This window comes from Neovison vison, chromosome 7 (genome assembly GCF_020171115.1).
Source record: "Neovison vison isolate M4711 chromosome 7, ASM_NN_V1, whole genome shotgun sequence".
Taxonomy (NCBI): Eukaryota; Metazoa; Chordata; class Mammalia; order Carnivora; family Mustelidae; genus Neogale; species Neogale vison.
In genome coordinates, this window is record NC_058097.1 from 117,839,084 (window position 1) to 117,860,231 (window position 21,148).

General features: G+C 48.6%; 1 protein-coding gene across 2 annotated transcripts in view; it reads left to right on the forward strand.

Moving 5' to 3' along the window:
• Nucleotides 1-21,148, forward strand: part of FLI1 (Fli-1 proto-oncogene, ETS transcription factor) — a 123,263-nt gene that overhangs the window by 51,241 nt on the left and 50,874 nt on the right. For both annotated transcript variants that reach the window (XM_044258191.1, XM_044258192.1), the window contains one exon: nucleotides 19,427-19,638. In XM_044258191.1, the coding sequence (XP_044114126.1) occupies nucleotides 19,427-19,638 (212 nt within the window). The remainder of the gene's footprint in view (nucleotides 1-19,426; nucleotides 19,639-21,148) is intronic.

Below are 21,148 nucleotides of genomic sequence, written 5' to 3' on the forward strand. Positions count from 1 at the left end.
GATGGTGCCCACCACACACACCGGAGCACTGGCATCTGCAACATGGTCCTTCTCCAACCTCAGTGAGTTCTATAACTTGAATGAGCCTTTGGTGGGGATTTCATCCAAACCCCTGTTTCTCTACCATGACCTCCACCATGAGTGCGATGTTCTTTTTGTCAGCCCATCCTTTAAAATTGATTCTTAATGAAATAGAAAAGACACAAATACATTGTTTTAACAAATTCAAACAGAGATAAATTAAGAGCCACCTTGCTTCACCACACCGCCCCCTACAAGTCTTACTCCCCATCCTACTTGTGGCTATTGATGATTTATTTAGGTTCCTAGGAGAGATCATGTGAATCAGGTATCACCTTTTTCTCTCAAGAAACGATCTCTCACGCTGAGTTCCAGTTACTTTTGCTGTAATGTTACTGGTGAGGCTTTTGTAGATGGTTTACTTTCTACCCAACCGCAAATGGTCAACGTCATATACATAGTGGGGGGGGGGGGCTGGGCAATATGGAGCAGAAAGGCTCAGCAGAACCTAGTGTGGAGATAACTTGCTGTCTTTAGGGACATGAACGGCCATCAGTAGTTCCCTGAGCTAAAGACTCCCCCATCAGTGCCGTCGAACTCTGGAGCGGAGAGAGATATGTGTAGCCAGGTTCTGCCTTTGAACGTTCCATCTTAGTCTTGGCAAGGAGCACCCACAGTTTACCCTAAAACTGTCACTGTGGTTGTGTAATTTTTAGAGAGTGTGTTCATGGGGCAGCAAATGCTCTCCATGCTTCCCTCATCTTCCCTCACCCTCCTGCCTTAAGGACCATAGATCCCACTCCTTCATTTTATGGAAGGGGAAATGGAAAATCTGAGAAGGAATCCTTCCTTAAGGGCTCATGACAGGTCAGTGGTGGAGCAGAGACCCGAGCTCTGGAGTCCTTGTTCCTGTCCCGCTGTTTTTTGTTCTCAAAGCTGCTTCTTTAATGCATGCCTCTTGCTAATATCCCATCCTAGGAAATCAGGTCTAAAAACCACACTGAAATAGAAGACACCCACGCCTCTGCTTTTTTTGCATCACTCAAGTGTTTCAAAGCTTGGAGTCCCTCACTACCCCAGTTCATCCCCTGCCACCCAAGCTTTCCAAATGCTTCTGGGTGAGATGCCCCGATTCAAGGCCATTTTGATTTCTGGGTCTTCTTCTACCTGCGGAGCCTCTGCATGGACTAGAATGACCATAAAATTCTGGCTGGTGCTCCTGGAACCCACACTTCAAGCTGTATGATAGTGGACAAATCATGTAGACTAGCTCAGGCTCAGCTTCTTTACTCATCAACCATGGGGCCTGTCTTAGAGTGAGTTGTCATGAGAGCCAATAACATAATGCCTGTGAAAGCATTTTAGGATAGTAAATGCTATGGGCAGATTGTCGTTGTCAACACTTGGCTCATCCTCTCATGTCCGGAACTGAAAATATCTCCTCTGTTGACAGCTGAACAACAACAACAACAAAAAATGGAACAAAGCAAAGACCCAGGGTTGTGTTTCTGCTCTGGAGTCCCCTGTTTTATAGTATCTATGTTGGGCTTTCCAGTGTGTAGGTCAAAAGAAAACAAAACAAAAAAGAAGAAGAAAAAGCAGCAGCAAATACTGCTTGGTTTTGCATTTTCCCTTCTGTTTTTTTGATTAGAGTCTCTATGGCCTGTGAGCTCAGAGAGAACCTCAAAAGATTGTGTTTGCTGCAGATAAGCACCAAACTCGATGTTTATCAGCACTTATCTCCTGCAAACTCACTCTCTGGAGGCTTCAAAGACCAGGGAGATCTCTCAGCCTTGTTCTGAGCAGAGGCAAGATCCTGCAGGGCTTAGCAGCAGGTGTGGTCCAAGAGCCCTTGCTCCATCCCTAGGAACCTGGTTCTCTTGTTCCTCCCCATGCAAAAGAAGGAAGCAGAAGGTTTACCCAATGCCTGGGGATGGGTAGTAGGGTAAAGGGAGCAGCAGAAGAAAAGGAGTGTTTTGAAACCAGCCCAGAAAGGCTGAGAAAGGAGGTAAAGTGGGGGAGGGGAAGGCAGGCTACCTCCCTATCTACCCAGCCCCACCCCCACCCCCACCCATCTCAGCTCTTCATCTGCCAAACAAATTCATCCCACCTTCAAAAGGTGTTTGAATTCCCTTCATGCCCCCAGCTCCCCTTCCCCTACCATCTTCGGGTGCAACCACTAGTCTGTATTCCAAGCGATTGTTGGCAGAGAGTGGGACAGTGGGAGGAGGAGGCGGTGGTGGGGGGAGTGGGGGAGCCAGCATTTTATTAGGCTGTTGAATTTGATTTATTAGGGGGGAAAAATCCTTCGCTTGCTTGCCACACAGGTTATTCTCAAAGTGAAAACTCTATTTTACTTTAAAAAAAAAAAAACTAGTGCAAGTGCCTACAGTTATGAATGGAGCTCTTTGTTACCTTCCAGATCGACAAGACAGACTGTTTGGTTCATGTCTGTGCACTAGCAAAGGAGTGTGGGGGCCTGGGAGACAGATGTGGCCTTAATTGCATGGAAATATTAGAAGATCGTTAAGCCATTTTGACAGGATTTTCCTCTTGCTGTAGGAGCAAAGGGCCACGTCTGAGCTGCATCAGGTCTGGCCAGACCCTCCAGCTGGGCCTCTTGTCCCTGCGTGTGAGGGACACATGGGCCCTGATTCACTTGCCCTGATATTAGAAGGAAGTAGATGCCTCCTTGCTATCAACGTCTAGGTGTGTCTGTGCTCCATGAGTGCAGAGAGTAATCTCCCAAGAAACTCTTGGAACCCAAAGTGGGGGTTGGAAGAGAAGCTGTATATTGAAATAAGTATTTCAGAATGGGTATGAACATGCGCACGAAGGGAGAGGGGTCAGAGTATCTCTAAACCCAAGGGTGTGCTCCATAAAGCTCTTGAAGCCCCCACATAGGGTCTGAACGATTTACTGAAAGAGTAACTCTGTTGTCACCACAAACAATGGTATTTAAAGACACCAGTTTCCTGTCTATTCACTTGTCCCTTCAGAGCTTACCTTTGGTGCTCATAGAAGTAATGGCCCACTGGGAGAGTTGGAATCAGGTCAGAACAATCTTAAAACAACGTTTGGTTGCCAAAGACCAAGACCCGATAAATACAGTCCATCTGGTCTCTCCTGGCCCGAACTGACGTGGCCTGGCTGCGTTCTGACCCTCTCCTCTTCCCCTACTTGCCCCCGTTCATTTTCTGTGTGCCTAGAGATGGCAGGGTTTTGTTTTGTTTTTGTTTTTTCACATAAGCCTATATTAAGATAATTAGGAGGATTGATCTCCTGGGAGGGAAGGGGAAACCTCTCTCAAACTACAGTGTGGTGATCCCTTTGGGTTAGAAGAGTGGACGTTTTAGAGCAAGTCTTTCTCAATGGGACCAGACCATCGAATGTTGACAGTTGGGACTTGGAAAGAATTAATATTATGCAGTGCTCCCTGCAGAGAGCCAATGTCCTGTGAAGCATCCTAATGGTCAGGCAGGGCCCCTTCTTGGAGTTGGGGTGGTGGGTCCTTGTTTAGATGATGTCTGGACCAGGGCCTGGGAAGGATGGAGATAGGGCGACCAGAAAGGAAGGGAGCTGGGGAGGAAGGAGAGAGGGTGCAGCAGCAAAGATCCTGTTTTCATGCAAATGTTGTTGTTAACTTAGAGGGACAAAGGGAAGGGCTACTGGGCAGCAGCACTGGCATGCTAGATCTCTCAGGCTCTATTAGTCAACTAATCAACTGCTGTCCTTCCAAGGGCCACAGCTCCGAGAGACACCAGAGCTGTGTTATAGGGCCAGGAACCCCAGTCTGCGAGTTCTGGTTGAACAGACAATCAGTGGCCCTTCCACGTGGGTCCTGGGGGTGGAGAAGAAGAGTTTGGCCTCCGGCCAATGAGGATGCAGGGACACCTTACTGTAAGATCAGAATGCTACTCTTCCAGATCACTGGAGACCTACATACTGTTTTAGGACCCTGCAGAGAGAGCCACAGCTTTTTACTAAATTTACTAAATGGAAGTGCCCTTCCAAGTCCCTTGGGAAAAGCCTTTGAAGATGGTGACTGGGAGTCTACGTCCCATGTCCACCTTTTCCACCCTCTCCCCTGCCCCTGGCTGCATGCTCTTCAGAGGCTGCAATAAAACGTTTACCTGAGGTCCTAGCTGGCTATTTATGACCAGGAAAGTCCCAGCAGTACTTGGGTTGATCATCAATGAAGTGTTAAGGCCCTGCCTTGGCCACATTCCTGCTCAGTTCACTGCTCTCCTGTCCTCTGAAATGCCCACAGTTGGTTGTGCCATCTTTCTGTGCTTCACGTCCTGTCACCTTCTCATGGGACAATGGCTCAGCAGCTGTTTTGTTCTCTGAGATGCTGCCCGGGGCAGCTGTGGACGCCCCTGGCCCACCCTGTTCCATGAGCTATGGCAAAGTACCAACAGACACACCTTACCTCTTGGAGTTCTTTGGTGGCCTTGTTCTCATTTGATGGAAACCTCACCACAGACCTGTTGCGATTCCTGCCATCATGAATTCAGGATCTTCCCTCCTTCTACCTCTCTCACCATAGCAGATTGGGAGCTGCTACTTACCTGCCCAGGGTGACCCTCTTATGCACAAATGCATTTGCATACTTGTTAAATATTTAGTTCACGGCATAGATACGGTCAGATTAGGGGGTGCAGGGAGGTTTCTACAGGTCTCCTAATTCTATAGTAACAATAATGCTATCAACACCTCGATGCCGTTTTTCCATTGACATATTCCTGAGTTTTATGACAATGCCTGCCTGGTTCCTAGCACGTGTCCAGGAAATATTGGTTAAATGAATGAGTGCATCCATGAATGAAAGAATGCTCTTTTGGTGGCAAATACATTCACAATCCCATAACTGGACAGGACGTGTTAAGGAACTAGCCGAAGTGACTTTGGCTATTCTGCTTTGCCAAAGTGATGTTTTGAATAGCACATAATATGGCCAGGAAGCCTAAGTGTCTAGAACCTATGCCGGTCACTGTGGTCACCACTAGGAGCACGTGGCTATTTACATTGAAATGAAATACAATTCAGTAAAGTTTTAAAATTCAGTTCCTCGGTCGCACTAGCCACATTTCAAACGCTCAGTAGCTCCACGTGGCTAATGCTTCTCTGTTGCACAGTGAGGATTTTGGAATGTCTCCTATCACAGAAATTTCTCTTGGACATCGCTTATCTGGAAGACCAATTTACGAGTTCAATTTCTCTCTACCTAAAAGAATAATATGCTTAGAGAAACACTTTGTTTCTGCACTCTGATTTTGTGGGAAGACAGAGGCTAAAGAACATGTTCTTATCCTTTTCCAGAATTCCTTACGACTTTCAAAAAGTCATTCAGGCTGTCAGACCTGAAACCTTCCTTGGGTTGGGATTAGAAGGAGGAAGGTGACCACAGGGTTCCCCCAGGGACATTTTGCTTCCACAGCTTCCCAAGAAGTGCAGGGTTGGGAAGGTTGACATCACTGATGTTGGCCTTCTTGTGGAAATCACCAAGGCCATAATGAATGTGGGGGATCTAAACTATGCAGAAAACTAAGTGGAAGGGACAATGTAAGAATTTGAGAGCTTTTGACAATGGAGCCTGGAGTAAAGGGAATGAGAAGAAAAAAGTTACTGATGAAGGTTTGGGACATCTCAGGGTGTCCCCACCTGGTAGGCTAGTTTCCCATTTCCCGTAAGTTTTGGAGCCGTCAAGGATCAAGCTGTACTCCCACCGTGACACATGTCCCTGAGAGAGACATTCAGGCTCCTACTGGTCAAGGCCAATACCTTCAGAAGCTTCCAAGAGTAGAACACTAAGTACCCTTTATAGAGTAACTAAATCAGTCCCAAGTCCCCAGGAACTGTCAGTGGGTTTCAGCCGGGTTTTCTGTTCTAATAGCTTTACTGAGATTGACAAAGAAAATATCTCCATGTAATCCCACTGAGATGTTTTCATTGGAAGACCATGGCAGGACTTGTTCACAAAATATCTGCTTTTCCTATAGATGGATGCCGAGAGACAGGAGGCCCAGTGCCAGACTGCCTAGGTTTGGCACTCAAGCCAAACAAGGATGAAGGCCAACCCAGTGGGCGACCGCTTTGAGGGTGGCTGCCAACCGAAAGACCAGCTGTGTACCGGAGATGGAGCCTGAGCTCCAAGAGGAGCGGATGCTTGGCTTTTTGTGTAGACTAGGCTGTCCTCGGTTCCCCTTACCTCCTCCCTGGAAGGGAGAGCAAGGATGACAACCCACGGTCCCATGAAGCTAAGCTACACCGAGATAGCCATGCTCGCTCATACATACAACGTGTCATTCAAATGGGAATAATTCTGAGAGTGGAGAGAGGTGTTATTTAACATTATCTGAAACAATAGGCCTAAACTGGGACTGTTGCAGGCAATGGGGCTATGGGGTCAATCCACTAATAGATTTTAGCATCGAAGCCCTGGAGAGGGTCTGGCAGATGATCCCGTTCGGTCCTTTGATGTTGCAAGTAAAGAAACAGGCCCGGAGAAATGAAGTGCTTTTCTTATGTTAGAAACTGTGAATCCTAGGAAGAAGATTAAGTTCAGAGGGTGCTTTCTGTGTGAGGGGCATGAGTTAGAATACAATTATTATCATTGTTATTTTACTGAAAAGGGGACTATGGCCCAGAGAGATTAAAGAACTTGACTAAGGTCACAGTACTTAAGAGCAGTAGATGAGGAACTCAGATCCTGTCATTCTGCCTCCATAAACGACATCTCCAAGAAGCCAGCAGGGACGCAGTGGGGAGCCCTTGCCCTATGTGAACGCCCTCAGTCTCAACTGGGTGCTTTCAGGATGAGGGAATCAAGGCACTCAGTCAGTGTGAATGACGTCTATGGAAAATGGCAAAGAAAATCCATCCTTGCGGGATTTACACTCTGATGGGAGAGACAGAAGGTGAACCTACGAAAACCTACCATATATGGCAGGAGTGAAAGAAAAAAAAAACCAATGTGACAAAGCAGACTAGAATAAAATGCTGACTGGGCGGTAGAGATAGAAAGTACTACTAATTTCAAGTACTACTGTGGAAGTGGTGACTGTGGTGGGCTGGAGGGGGCAGGGAAACTTCCTGGAGGTTGTGGCCCTTGAGGTGTTCTGGAAGGTGCCCTTCACCCATCTCAGGCTCCTCCTTCAGGAGGCCACCCCCAAGCCCCTCACTTATTGCCCCGTCTTCCCACCCCCACAAGAGTATCGATGTTTGCACCAGTCTTCTGCCTAGACTTGAATTCCTTAAGGGCAAGTGTGTGCTTTTGGAGACTCATTTATCTTTGTAGCTTCTGTGTCTAGCTGAATGCCTGGCCCCTAGTAGGTCCTCCGTAAAAGTTTGGTGAGTAAATGAGGTCTGGTGAGACAGGGGGCATGTGGACAGCAGGGCTGTGTAGGGACCGCTGGTTTGGGCAAAGGGAAAAGGTATTTGCAGACATCCAGAGAGCAGTCAAGGAAGGTATGTTAGATAGGAGTCTAAAGGTTTGGAGTGCTGAGTCTTGTATAACAAGAGGAGAATCTATTTAAGACAGAACATTAAAATGCAAGAGAAGGAACAAGAGAAAGAGAAGGAATGGGAACAGGACGCAGGAAGAGTGAAGAATACAGAAGGGCACCAGAGGAATGGAGCAGGAGGATAACATAAAGCACAGGGGCTGGGCAGAGGCGGGGTCAGGGCTGCTGAGGTGGCCCAGAGAAGGACCTGCTTAGGTACCACCTCCTTCCATGACCTCCATCCTCAGGGACTTGGCCGCTTGCTGCTGCAACAATATGGTAACCAGATGCTGCTGGGCCACAACACAATGAAGCACCTTGGCTAGGATGGTTCGTCCAGATGTGAAAGTTGGAAATACTGCACACTCAGGACTAGACGGGCATGAGGTCACCAAGCGTGGCTCATCGGGTGTGAATCATGGAGAGGAGACAGCCATTAAGAACTGTGAAGTGGATTCAGGGGCCCTTCTTTTCCCAGACCCCTGTGAGGAAATGAAAGAAAATGGCATCTCTCTTGTTATGCCTTGCTCTCCACCATGGTGAAGTGGCGTTGTCCTAGCCGGTGCCAGCCGTGGCTTGCAGACATGGCTTGGGCGCTTGAGACTAGACACCCAGCTTCTTGAGGCTGGATTTGTTTTCATCCCCCTGCCAGGGTGCTCCTGGGGTGCAGGAGCTGGAAGGAACAGAGCAAAGGGCCCCCCACCGTGTGTGTGTGTCCTCGTGGCCTTCCTGTGATTATGAAGACACCAGTTGCCACGGAAACTGTCACACGAGGAAATTGTCTGATAAGATCACAGCTTCTAGGAATAGGACCTCAATGAGCTGTTCAGAAGGAGCGGTCAGTGGCTTTGTGTTTAAACTGGACACTGGGTGTGGCTGTTTGAAAAGAAACTGGACAAGCCTGGGGTGCTTAGTGGAAATCACACCTGGCCAAGAGAGAATGGGAAACCCAACTGGTGGTTAAAGGTGCTGGCAAGGGGGATGGGGCTTCTGTGTTTCTTATCAGCTCTGGGGCTTTTATCCCTTAGAAAAGGTCACTGCATACCTACTGGGTGTCGGGAACTGAGCAAGCAACTGGGAATGAAAAGAAAGAATAAGATGGATGATGTGCCTCCAGCGGCAGAACCGGTTTTTGAGAAAAAGGATGGGAAAGTTCCCATGACCCCAGGAGTCAAAGAAACACCCAAGGGCACCTGCCACCTACACTTCCTCTGCTCCCCACCGCTGATAAACTTGGCAGCAAGTGCCATTTCCACCCCTGCTGGACAGCTGTCTGCCCCTTGGGGGAGCCCATCCTTTCAGACCTGAACTGCCTCCCTGCCCCCTTCCTTCCCTTTGTCACTCAGAGTCTCCTCTCGTCACCACAGACCACATTGAGATCTTCCTGGCCCTGCTACCAAGCCAGACCCACCAAGACAAGTCTCCAAGGACAATTCGTGGCGCTCCCAATCTCAAGCAACAGGACCGGCCGGGAACGTTTTCCCGGCTCCCAGCCTCTTCAATCAGCCCTGTGCGGGGTCACATGGGGACTCTGTGGGGAAATACCGGAGCCAGTCTCCTCAGAAGACACTTCTTCCAAGCTTTCAGCTCTCTGTGTTTGGGGCAATGTGGCCATTCGTCATCGTCCAAGAGCGTTCAACATTTGATGGAAGACCGTTAAAATTTTCCAGGAATCCAGAGCGTAGGTAGTGTGCCCAAATTCACATAGCCAGTAATGCTCTGCCTTGACCCAGCCTGTAGCCGGTGCCTTTTACTGGAACATGCACCCTATGGAGTGAGGAAAGAGACAAGTGGTTTGTTTCCTCTGTCCTTTGCCTTCCGACACCTTCAGAGGCCAACAGGCTCAAGTATCCTCCTGGGGAGAAAGACGGCTCCCAGCCCAGGCTGAGTCTTCCCTGGTCCTCACTTGCCACCACGTCTGTCATCAGAAAACCCCCTGCTAGGTCTGGGAAAATGTGCAGATCCATAACCACCCCTACGCTGTGGGCACAAGTGTGCCAAGCCCTTGTTTTAGAGTGAGGTCTAGGAGGACCTGCTGTGCCAATCATTGACCCATTCGTTGTCCCCAGGCAGAGAAGGGAAAGGAGGCACTGGTATGGAAGTATTCCAGTATATTTTTCTTTGTAAAGATTTTATTTATTTATTTGTCAGAGAGAGAGATTGAGAGATCATAGGCAGGGAGAGCAGCAGGCAGAGGGAGAAGCAGGCTCCCCAATGCAGGACTTGATCCCAGGACTCTGGGATCATGACCTGAGCCATAGGCAGAGCCTTGACCAACTGAGCTACCCAGGTGCCCTATTCCAGTATGTTTGATGACTGGAACAGCCAGCCTTGTGAAATCTGGCAGAATATAGTCCCGATGCAAGTGATAAGCAGTGAAATTCGTGCACAGGGAACTGTTTCTGCTGCTGTATCCGGGTCCCTTCCAGGACTTTTCTCTTCTGTGTCTGCTCCTCCCCATGGCATCTGGGGTTCTGTTTTGCTGGTTGACAGCTCTTTTGCATTGCACCTGCGAGGGCTTAATTTCCCCCCTTTCAGCCCATCTGAACACGCTGGAGAACATGTGCTCCATTTCACGGAGGAGATCATTGAAGGTTCCTAACCTTAGTGAACCTCAGCTTCCCATCACTGTTCGGTCCTATCCCTCCAACACCGTGGGGTCCACCTGAGGGGCCAGCTCACCTCCTGTGATGGGAGAGGCGCTCGCCCCCGTGGATGGTCAAAAGTACAACAAACTCCACATGACAGGTCTTTGCTGACCCTTTGGCTACCCCCACTGTCATCGAGAAAAAGCATGTTGAAGGGCGGTCAGGCCCATTGTAAAGAAACAGAAAGTAAAGCATACTATCAAACGTTCCTGTCTTGGGGTTCAGACTAACCTTCTATCCCCTTCCTGTGAGTTTCCATATTCAGCACTTTTTTTCTTTTCAGCAGTAAGATCATTCTCTGTGGGAGGAGAATTTAACTTTGATGTTTAGAGATGCCCTTTAAATGTGGTTATGGTCAAAACAGTGACTGTGAAAACTCAAAGTCAACAGGCAAAGGTAGATACCACGGGAGAGCTGGAGAAGTATCTAATGGGGACCGTGATTAACACAAGGCCACAGCTCTGGATTCTGTTACATGGCATGCCTTTATAGAACCCAGAGACCCTCTTCTCTGAACTCATTTAGGCTCATTCCCTTAATTTATTAAACTCCATTAAATAAAGTACTTTCATCTGCAAAGGATTCTAATTCCATTTTCTAGGAACTTGGCTGGCTGCCTTTCCCTGGATCGCCCACTGCAGAAGCCCCCTCCCCAATGAGTGAAGATTTAAGTTGCGGGGGGAAGGGGATGGAGAGGGGAAGTAGGGGGACAGAGTTCAATAAAATACCTTAGAAATCAGCAAAGCACTCTGAGTTTCCTTGGCAGGTTTGGCTCTGTGGCACAGCCTGGATTAGAGTCAGTGGGCTAGAAGGAGTTTGGGGGAAGAGTGTGGGTTTTGTACTCAGGCTACTAGCAGGGTCATTTGTTAATTGAGGGACCTAAGGCAAGTAGAAACCCCCTTAAGCCTCAGTTTCCTTTTTTATAATATAAGGATCCTAAAAAAAAAAAAAAAATAGTGGCCCTGGTTATGTGTTTTCTTGCTGCCATGGAAGGGTATTTCTGCTAGGTGGTTATCAGAAGAGTTAGGCCTGAAGGCTGAGACTGACTTTCCCTCACTTTGTGATCCTAAGGAGCGTGGGCTTTGTGCCTCAGTTTCCCCATCTAGCGAGTCCTGGCACTGATTCTTGCAGCCGGCGCCAGCAACCCTAGTGAAAAGGAAACACAGATGATCGTTCTCGGCAGCCTCTGAATCTGGGTTCTCTTGTTGCTGATTAAAATGATAGGAAATGTTCTAGTTACTATGGCTACGTAAGAAACTATACCAAAACTCAAGGGCATACAACAGCTATGGTGCTCGTGGGCATAACCTTCATCTGCGGCTCATCACCCCCAAGTCTGGAGGTCATTGCTGGCTGGTGGCTGGTGGCCTCGGGTCCCTCTCCATGTGGGCCTCTCCATGCCTTTCTCTGCCTGGGCTGGTTTGGGCTTCCTTGTGGCATGGTGGCGTTTCTAAGGCCTGGAGCCCCAAGAGAGACCAAGAAGCAGATGGAAGTCATAATGTCCTTTATCACCTAGCCTTGGGAGTCCTGCAAGGTCACTTCTGCTACCTTCTGTTTGTTGAGGCAGTCGTGAAGTTCAAGGGGGTTCAAGGCGAAGAGAAAGAGAGCCTGTATGCAGACGGGGAGTGGCAAAGATAAGAAATGTTATCCTGGCCCTTTCGGGAAAAGACAACCAGGCAGATGTGAGCCCAGGCACCTCCGGGTCTATCCCATGTGTGGCTTAATATTTGGTGATTGATTGATGTTACGCACCTTCCTCCTTATCCAACTTGTCATAAAGTTTACCTTCTTTTCTCTTTGTCCACCTGCCCTCTGTGGGACTGAAATAATGAGGAAAAAGGGAGTACATGGCCAGCGATTAGAAAAGAGTGAGAAGCAAAAGGCTTGAACTAACTAACAGCTTTAGATGTGACAAGGACACTTTACATGTGACTATGACCAGACCGCCACCACCCACCTCCCCGCCCCACCCCCCATGAGCTGGATGCTCCCACTGCTGCAGAGTTTGCTGATTTCCAAAAACAGAGAAGACAGAGCATTTTGCTTCCTAGAATCTTGTCTGAATTTTGTATGCTCTCTGGCTGGCAAGCAAAGGGACTTCATGTCATTATGCAAAGAATGTAATAAAAAGCCAAAGCTAGCGTGCTCCCTGCGGTGACCCAGAGATGAGCTTTCCAGAGGCCTGGTCTGGGAGTCACGCGGCCTGCTGAGCAGGGCAGCAAGGGGCAGGGAACCTGGTGGGGCTGCTTTTGACAGTCCTTTCACCCACCTCCTGCAAAGTCATGAGCCACAGAGACCTGTCCTTGAAGGGTTCAGGGCAGGAGAGAGGGAAAGGAAAGGGGAGGAAACAACATAGAATGTGTGCTTCTTGGAGCGCCATGTCTTGGATCATTCCCTGTGCTGGTGTAGAAACTCAGTCTAACTATGTAAATCAGGATGAGCGAAGGACAAGGTCTCTCCTCCGTGGTTTTGTCTGGAACTTTTCCTCCCCTGAATCTGTTTGGTTCATAAGTGTGGATTATATGTGTATTCTTCTGTGGACAGGATCATGGCAGAAATAGAAGGGGAGAAAGTCCAGGGTCCAGACACTGTCTTAATTTTTTTTTTTTTTTTTTTTTTTTTTTTTTTGCTACTCTAGGGGTTTTTCCATCTCTGTTTCAGCAAAGCTTTTTCAGAGATGCAATTGTTTGCTCATCATTAATATCAGCCAGGCCATCATGTGGCCGTGCTGTGACCACAGTCCCCTATCACTCAACTGACGTGCACACAGAGAACATTTGCCTTAATCTAAGGAAAACGAATTTGGGAAGATATGTCTGCTAGTATTTTTAAGAAAAGAAGGAAGAAAAAAATATATATATATATGAGACAAATTCCAAAATGAGGAAAGTTTTTCTTATTAGTGAATTCACAGACATACACATGGCCTTTTCCTGATGTTTATTGCACGTACGATATATGAATGGCAATAAGGGTAGGAGTTAGCCGCCTCTGTTTTGATTAGCTCAGCCATGAGTGGCTCGTCCTCTCCCTTGCAAGGCTATTTAACAAAAATTTATCTACCATCTAGAAGCCTCAATTCAGAAACCAATTCAGAGAGCTCTCAGGCTGCAATGGAACAACATCCATGATTCGAAAGAGGAGAGTGGAAACAGTAGCGAAGCAGGCTCTATTCACAGAAACCTCATGGAATTTGCATTTCAAAATCTATTATCTCCAAACCTGCTAATTTTGAACCTTAAGCAACTTCCGTTGAAGTAACCCACACAGGGGAGAAGGAGGTCTATCTCTGGCTTTATCTGCACTCTCCCCCTCCCCTGCTCCATCTCACAGCTCCAATAACGAGGGTCCCAATGCCATTTCAGCCTTGGGTTTCTTTTCAATGTGAGTATTTACTGAATCCTAAGAACTTTAGACGCTTGATTTGGGAAATTCACTTACATTTACTCATTTTGCCTATATTCAAAATGTACCAGGTGAGGTACTGTTATTATCCATGTTCTAGAGATAAGGATGTGTAGTTCAGAGAGTCATTCATAAATCACAATCAGTGATGGGTTTATGAGCAACTGCTGGAGAGCAGATTGAAATTCGCATCTCTCCAACTCCAAAGATTGGGCTCTACGGTACAATGAACTCAAGAGCTGTCCTCAAGGCGTGCAAAGGCTCCCTGGGAGGTGAAGGGCGGCAGGCCTGAATCTGAATCCCAGATCACGCTCACTTGGTGTGCGACCTAAGCGAGTTCTTTCACCTCTCTGAATAGCCATTTTCCCATCCGAAAAAAAATGGGGGTAATAATAGTGCATCCCTCATAGAATTGCTAAAAGGATTAAATTGGATTACTCATATAAACAGTGTCTCACACTTACTAAGTGCTATGATAATTATCTGCTAAGACCTCTTTTCAATAATGAGACCACAGGATATATTATAAGTGATGAACTGAAGGCATTTACCCAAGTTGGGTAAGGACAAGCACTCCATGGGCCATATCCCTCTGCTGGCTGCCAGGACCAGCAGGGAATCACGGGAAGGAAGGCAGACACAGTCTGGTCAGCATTTCTACGGGCAAATAGGGCCAGCCTCTTAGCTCAGAACTCCAGCTGCCTCTCCGGGTAGCTGACCTTGTCGGAGCTTTCTGGCAAATGGATCGAGTGGGGTACTGATGTACTTGGAGTCAAGGGACTGTGTGCCTCCCTCTGGGTCTAGAACTCAGTGGCCGAGGGACCAGAGCATCCTGAATTGCTATATTCCTTCCGGCAATCAGCAGAGCAAAGGAAAGGTACTTCTCAGAACCCAGTTACTAAGCCCATTCAGGGGTCACTTTCCCAGTGATGACTATGAGGGTGAAGGATTAACCCTAGAACTGGGGGCCACACGGGGCTAGGGAGGCCATACCTTGTGTCTTTTTCACTTTGAAGTCAATTTTTATGTAGCATGCTCTAAAGCAACCTGGATTTTAACAGTCTTTAAAAGAATCATTTGTCTTCTGGGTCATGGCCAAAGTCAATAGAAAAAGTGAAGACGTTACAAACTGAAGGAACTTAGTCAGTCTGAGAATGGTCTGTGAATTTCACAGCGAAGGTCTTTCTGAATTCAATCTCTCATCCCAAAATTAAATTCTTATCAACAAGTCATCAGCAAAAATTTCTTGAAAACCAACAACTCCTTCCTGTAAAGAGTTTTCAGTACAAGTAAGAGTTTCATGTTTAAACTTTTAGAAGTTTTGAGAGTTTAAGTAAAAGCAAACAGCTTTATAAGACATAAAACAGCAAGAGCTGCACATGCGTAAAAGCATGTGTAAAAAGTGTGTGATTGAAACATCTACCAGCTCAATAGCTTCTCACATGATAAAAGCAGCACCTTGGGGAGGCTCGGTAGCTCAGTTGGTTAAGCAACTGCCTTGGGCTCGGGTCATGATCCCAAAGTCCTGGGATTGAGTCCCATATTGGGCTCCCTGCTCTGCAGGTAGCCTGTTTCCCCTTCTCCCTCTGACTGCCACTCCCCCTGCTTGTGCGTGCATGCTCTCTCTCTCTCTCTCTCTCTCTCCCCAGCAAATAAATAAATAAATAAAATCTTAAAAAAAAAAAAAAAAAAAACAGCACCTTGTTGCCTGCATCCATATCCATTATCCACCCCCCCAGCAGCCCCCCTAGTCCCCAGCAGTGACAAGATGCTCTCACACAAGTCTGTCAGCCACAGATATCCAGTGCCATGTTCCCCTTTTGTCCTTCCTCTAAGCCTGTCCCCTCCTCACTGAGCCCATGCCACCAAAGAGGTTCAGAGGAATCTCCCCATCTTCAAGACAGAAGCAAACTTGCTAGGGGTGTGGTCTTGGGATGCCCCTATGGCTCTCAGTCTTGAAGGGCAAGAGGGGTGCTATTTCCTTTCAGAGACAGTGAGAACGTTCTCCTCCCCAACTTTGAGTTTTCACCAGGGTCTTCAGTCAGCCTGTTTCGCTGCCCAAATCTGTTACTCCCACCTAGTGGCTCTCGTCTCTGGCCTCCTGCTCTTATTAGGTTTCTTAATTTCAGTCCAGCAGACCAGACAGGGAGTTGTTCCTCTTCATCTTCTCTCCCTTCCCAGCTTCTCCCAACCACAGATTCTTTTCTCCATACTGTTATAAGAAAAAAAAAATCTTTTGCTTATCAATGACTAGAAATAGAAAGAAAGAGAGAGAAAGTATGGTGTGTGTATGTGTGTGCCTATACACACACACCTACCTAAGGAGTATTGATTTTATTTATTTGAGAGAGAGTGTGAGCATGAACAAGGGGGAGGGAAGGAGAAAGAGGAAGGAGAAGCAGGCTCCCCGCTGAACCGGGAGCCCAGTGCAGGACCCCAGGATCACAACCTGAGCCGAAGGCAGATGCTTAACCAACTGAGCCAACCCAGGCACCTTCTTCTCACTGGGCTTTCAGAAGCTCAAATGAGTCAGAGGGAACTATCAGGGAAGGTTTCACAGGGTGAGGAAGATCTCATTTACCTTAGATAATGGGAAATATTGGACGTGCATGCAGGTGGAAAGGACAGAGTAAGGGCGCCCACAACACGGGAACTGACCAAGTGTATGTGAGCAGAGCCCGCTGAGTGGAACAGCGGGAATAGTCTGCATCGGGCAGGAGTTGCGGGGGCTGGTGGGGGGGTTTCATGAGATATAAGGGTGGGTGGCTGGGGCGAAGCTGAGCTGTGCGAACTCAAGCAGATGAGAGTAGATTTGCTGCAGGCAACATCAAGTGAGCTCTTAGAGGTGTCTGAGCGGGGATCATGGCGGGACGTATTTAGACTTTCGGGGGAGTTCCCTCTGCCCAGGGGATGTGCATGGTGGGCTGGATGAGTGCAGAGAGTACCCGTGTGTTGTCAGGGAGGGAAGAGTCTGGAAGAGAAAGGCAAGTATGCCCACGTGCCTGGACCATTAGATGAAGACTAGTCAGGCAGGAGGAGAGAGCGACGTTTGGGAGGAAATCAGGGATCTCTCCCCCTGTGATGTTGACGCCTGACTGGTTTCCTTTGATTGTGAACTGCAGTCCAAAATGAGTTCAAACAGGTTTCATGCCCTTTACCACACCTACCCTTGGTCCTGTAAGCTCTTCGTTCTCATTTCCTTAAGAAGTCTCTCCATGGTCAGCCACCAACACCCGCTGCTTCATCTCATGTTTTCTGTTGCTGCAAGCCTTGCTTTTGCCACCTGTTTGGCCCCCTTGGACTTGAAACCCTGCCTCTCTTGCTTCCTGGCCCCCTCTCTTTGGGGATAATGAGGGGCGGGATCTTTCCTGCTTCCCTGATGCTCCTGATTGTTCCCTTCTTTTCCTGCCTCTTTCCTCTCATTATTCCACCATCTTTTCCCCTAACCTAGAGGGAGGGAGATAAGAACTTCTTTCATTGGAAACTCTAGGATGTGTGCCTGATTGACCAAGCATAAAGCCACTTTCCAAAGCAGAAGATGGTACCCAATTCCTTACACATACATCATTTCTTTTAGTAGCCGGACTGGTGAGGGTTCCCCTTTACCACCAAAAGTGCGCATGTAGGTCTTAGGGGGTAATGCATCTCTGCTCCTCATGTAGAACCCCCAGAATTTCAGGGACTCAGGTTCAACTCTCTGGTCAGTTACAATGTCATGCTTTTCAACTTGAAATCAAAACACCAAGGGCCTGGATGGCAACTCAAAACTGGTCTGGGATAAGGAGCCAGGTCTGCTCCCTAAGTGACACGGAGAATGGGTCTAATCACCCAAAGACAGTGGTTCCAGGAAGCCCAGATTTCCTCTGAGCATGAGCAAGGGCACTACGTGGAAAATGAAGAAGGATCCCAGCATATTTTAGATCAGGATCAAGAGACACCCACTTGGTTGGGAAAATGTGGGCCTTTCAATATTGTGTGGACAGCTCAGCTTAGAAACTGCCATCTCTGGCCATATCTGTATGATCCAAAGCTTTCTGGGGCAGGAACAGACTTCCCGGAGTAGGTTCCAGTAATTCTTCCTCAACCCCAGCCAGAAGCAGCCACAGAAGAGCCTTTTTCATTGAACTCTGGCTGTCCTCCTGCCGGGGCTGCGAATGACCCTGGGAGAAACAGTAAGGGTTAGCTGGTGGAGCAAACTGCAACTTTACGGGTACGGGAGGGCTTACGTAAAGGTGGTGTATCGGGCCGCCATAACAAGATACCACAGATTGGGTGGCTTAAGCCACAGAAGTTTGTTTTCTCACAGTTCTGGTGGCTGGAAGTCCAAGGTCAGGGTGCTGGCAGGCTCTGAGGGCTCTTCTCCTTGGCTGCAGGTGGCCTGCGGCCTCTCCGCATGGTGGACTTTGTGTGTCCAGGCATCCTCTCCTTATAAGGACACCAGTTAGATCAGATTAGGGTGCACCCAAAGAACCTCCTGTCAACAGAATCGCCTCTCCAAAGGCCCTTTATCCAACTGCAGTCAGATCCTGAGGTATTGGCGTCAGGGCTTTACTCTGTGAATTGAAGGGAACAATTCAGCCCCTAACACATAGCCTCAGAGAACCTGTCCTTGAACACTAGGAATCATCATAGTTGACATTAATTGGGTGGCATTAAGTGCCAAAGACTGTTCTAAGCATTTCCTGGATAGTATCCATCTCATCTTCACAATGACAGATTGTGTAATTATAGATTACGTTGATTGTAAATTCATTCTGGGTTATAGATTGTTCCCTTCTTTTCCAGAGTGTAGACAACTTACCTTGGTGTGATTATGTGATCTAGGGAACATCAAACTCTAGTCTGTGACCCCTTGGCCTCTGTGATTTAAGGGGGTTGGAATAGCGGAAGCATCTTATTATGGTACTTTGGAGGGGAGGAGATCTCTGCCCAGTGCAAGGCTTCCTTTCTCCATCCAGATCTCCACAAGACAGACTTGCACCAAGGGATGGGACAGTGTGAGTGGGCAGACAGAGGGTCTTACCCGGGGACTCCCCCATCTGCAGAACTGTTCCTAGGCAAGCTGAATCATCACAATTTAGACAGGAAGCTCTCATCTCCAGGTGTCAGGCAAGAGGGCATGACGGAGCCGGGTCCCTAGCAGGCAGGCAGCCTCCCAACTACTCACGTGTAAGATGCCCCCAACACATGCCAGAGAACCCCTGTGAAAGCTGCTGGGCATCTCTTCAAGCTAGACACCTGTCCCAAGAATTTTTCTCATTTAACCACCTACCAGCTCTGAAAAAGCTATTCTTACTCCCCTTTACAGATAAGGAAACCGAAATTAGAGGCAACCGCAGCCCTGGGCCCCACCCTTCCCTTGTGTGACCTTAGCTGGATACTTAACCTCTCTGGGTGGGTCTTACTTGCCTCACCTATAATATCAATGCTCACTTTCACATCCCCTTCCAGCCCTACCAACATACAAGCTAGTCAGACGCGGTACTGCTGAGACCTGAAAGCCGGTGCTCAAGCGCCCACGGAACACTGCGCATGCGCACGGTGTGACCATGTCCCCCCCGGCTCCGAGGGGTCCCCCATCCCACCCCACTGCCCCCAAATCCCTCCTCATGCAGGGCAACCTGCAAAGAACGTACTGAGTTCGCATGGGGGTAGACTTGTCTCCCCCACGTCACCCCGGTCACTTCCCCCCTCCCCCACCAAGCGTGAGTCAGTCAGCAATCTGGACCTCCGGCCGGTGGCCGGGGGTAGCCCTGGGCCACCCTGCCAGCTCAGAAAGAGAGTAGGTGAAGAGTGACACGGGATGAACTGACACTGGGCTTTCGGTCTCCTTCTCTGACCTTCCAGGAGGCTCTGTCGGTGGTGAGCGACGACCAGTCCCTCTTCGACTCTGCCTACGGAGCGGCGGCCCACCTCCCCAAGGCCGACATGACCGCCTCAGGGAGCCCTGACTATGGCCAGCCCCACAAAATCAACCCCCTCCCGCCGCAGCAGGAGTGGATTAATCAGCCGGTGAGGGTCAATGTCAAGCGGGAGTATGACCATATGAATGGATCCAGGTAAGCCTGCCAGGCCTGCGGCACTCCAGGGGTGGGCACAGCCGGCTGCCAGGTGCGGGGCTGGCGGAGGCTTGTTCCCCTGGTGCCTGAGTCCGGCAGATCTGACTTATGTGGTTTCTGGTGCTTCGGGTGCCTGCTGCAGAAGGGGGCTCTGCTGCTAGGCCAGGGAGACTGAGCCCGTCCCTAGAGAGATGAGACACAAGAGGGCTATAGAACGGAGGGTAGGGGCTGGAGCAGGGTCAGGAAGCCACCTCGACCTCTGAGTCTTGGGTCAGCCCTCAAAGGCCAGGTCAGAGTTAGGCTCATGACCCTATGCGGACACTTAGGGAAGACCCACTTTGTGTCAGGCCCGGGTAGAGTTCCTCTTGGGGATAACTTAGTGAGTTATTTCTGGGTGGGTCTCAGAGATGACCAAACCAGTCTTGCAGTAAAAGTCCAGAAGTGATGACAAAGGTGAACACATCTGTGGGCTCACTGTGCCAGGGAGGACAGACACATCACACTTGGGAGGTGTATTAGAACTTGGTGATACCCAGGGCAGGAAGACTTTCCTTGTAGGAATGCCTGGAGGAGAGCCCAAGGAGAGAAGATTCACAGGAGCAAGGAAGGGCACGCCTGGGGGATGGGCAGCCCAGGTTTCATTCCCTGCTCTGCCCTTGGACAAGCAATCCAGCTCTCCGAGCACCAGCTTCTCCCTTTCGGAACCAGGGGCCGCAGGATTACTTCTTCATAGGCTCCTGTTGATGGTTAACTCTGATGCTGGGGAGGAAGTATCCAGAACAGTGCCTCAGATGCAGAAAGTGCTTGATAGTGATAGCGTTCATCCTGGGCAAATGTTTAAAAGAAAGAAAACATCCGTCTTATTCATGAAATATCAGCCCAGTCAATGGGCCTGGAGCACAAGGAGAAAAAAAAAAAAAAATTAAGAGAGGGCCCTGAATGGCACGCTAAGAAAACACAGGATTTTTTTCCATATGCAGATACCGACTCGAAGTGTGGACTTGACATGTAACTTCTTCAGAGCTTGATTTCCAGAGCTGACAGTCGTAGACGGAGGGTGGGGAAGGGAAGGAGCATCAGAAAGATAAGAAGTTAGTGAACTATCCCAGTAAGACATGATCAGGTTCTGAATCTGAGTGATGGTAATGATTAGGGAAATCAAGAGAGACAGCTCCAGGAGGGACATATCAAAGGGATCATTCGCGGGGCTGAGATGGACACGTACTGAAGCCTGTTTTGGGGGATGGAGGGTATATGAGAGAAAAGAATAAAAAGATCGTTGGCGCTTGCCTGTTTTTTAGCCAGGACGGTGCTGTTAGCCATGGGAGGTAGGAAAGGAAATGCTTTGAGAACAGATGTCAATGTTCCCTCTGAGATTCCTGTGAGCAATCAGTAGAACATCCAGATAAAAATGTCTGCTAGGCGTTGGAAACTAAAGCTGAGATAATGTTTAGGGGCTGGAACATAGGTTTGGGCATCATCTCTAAAGAGTTGTCACTAAGAAGAGATG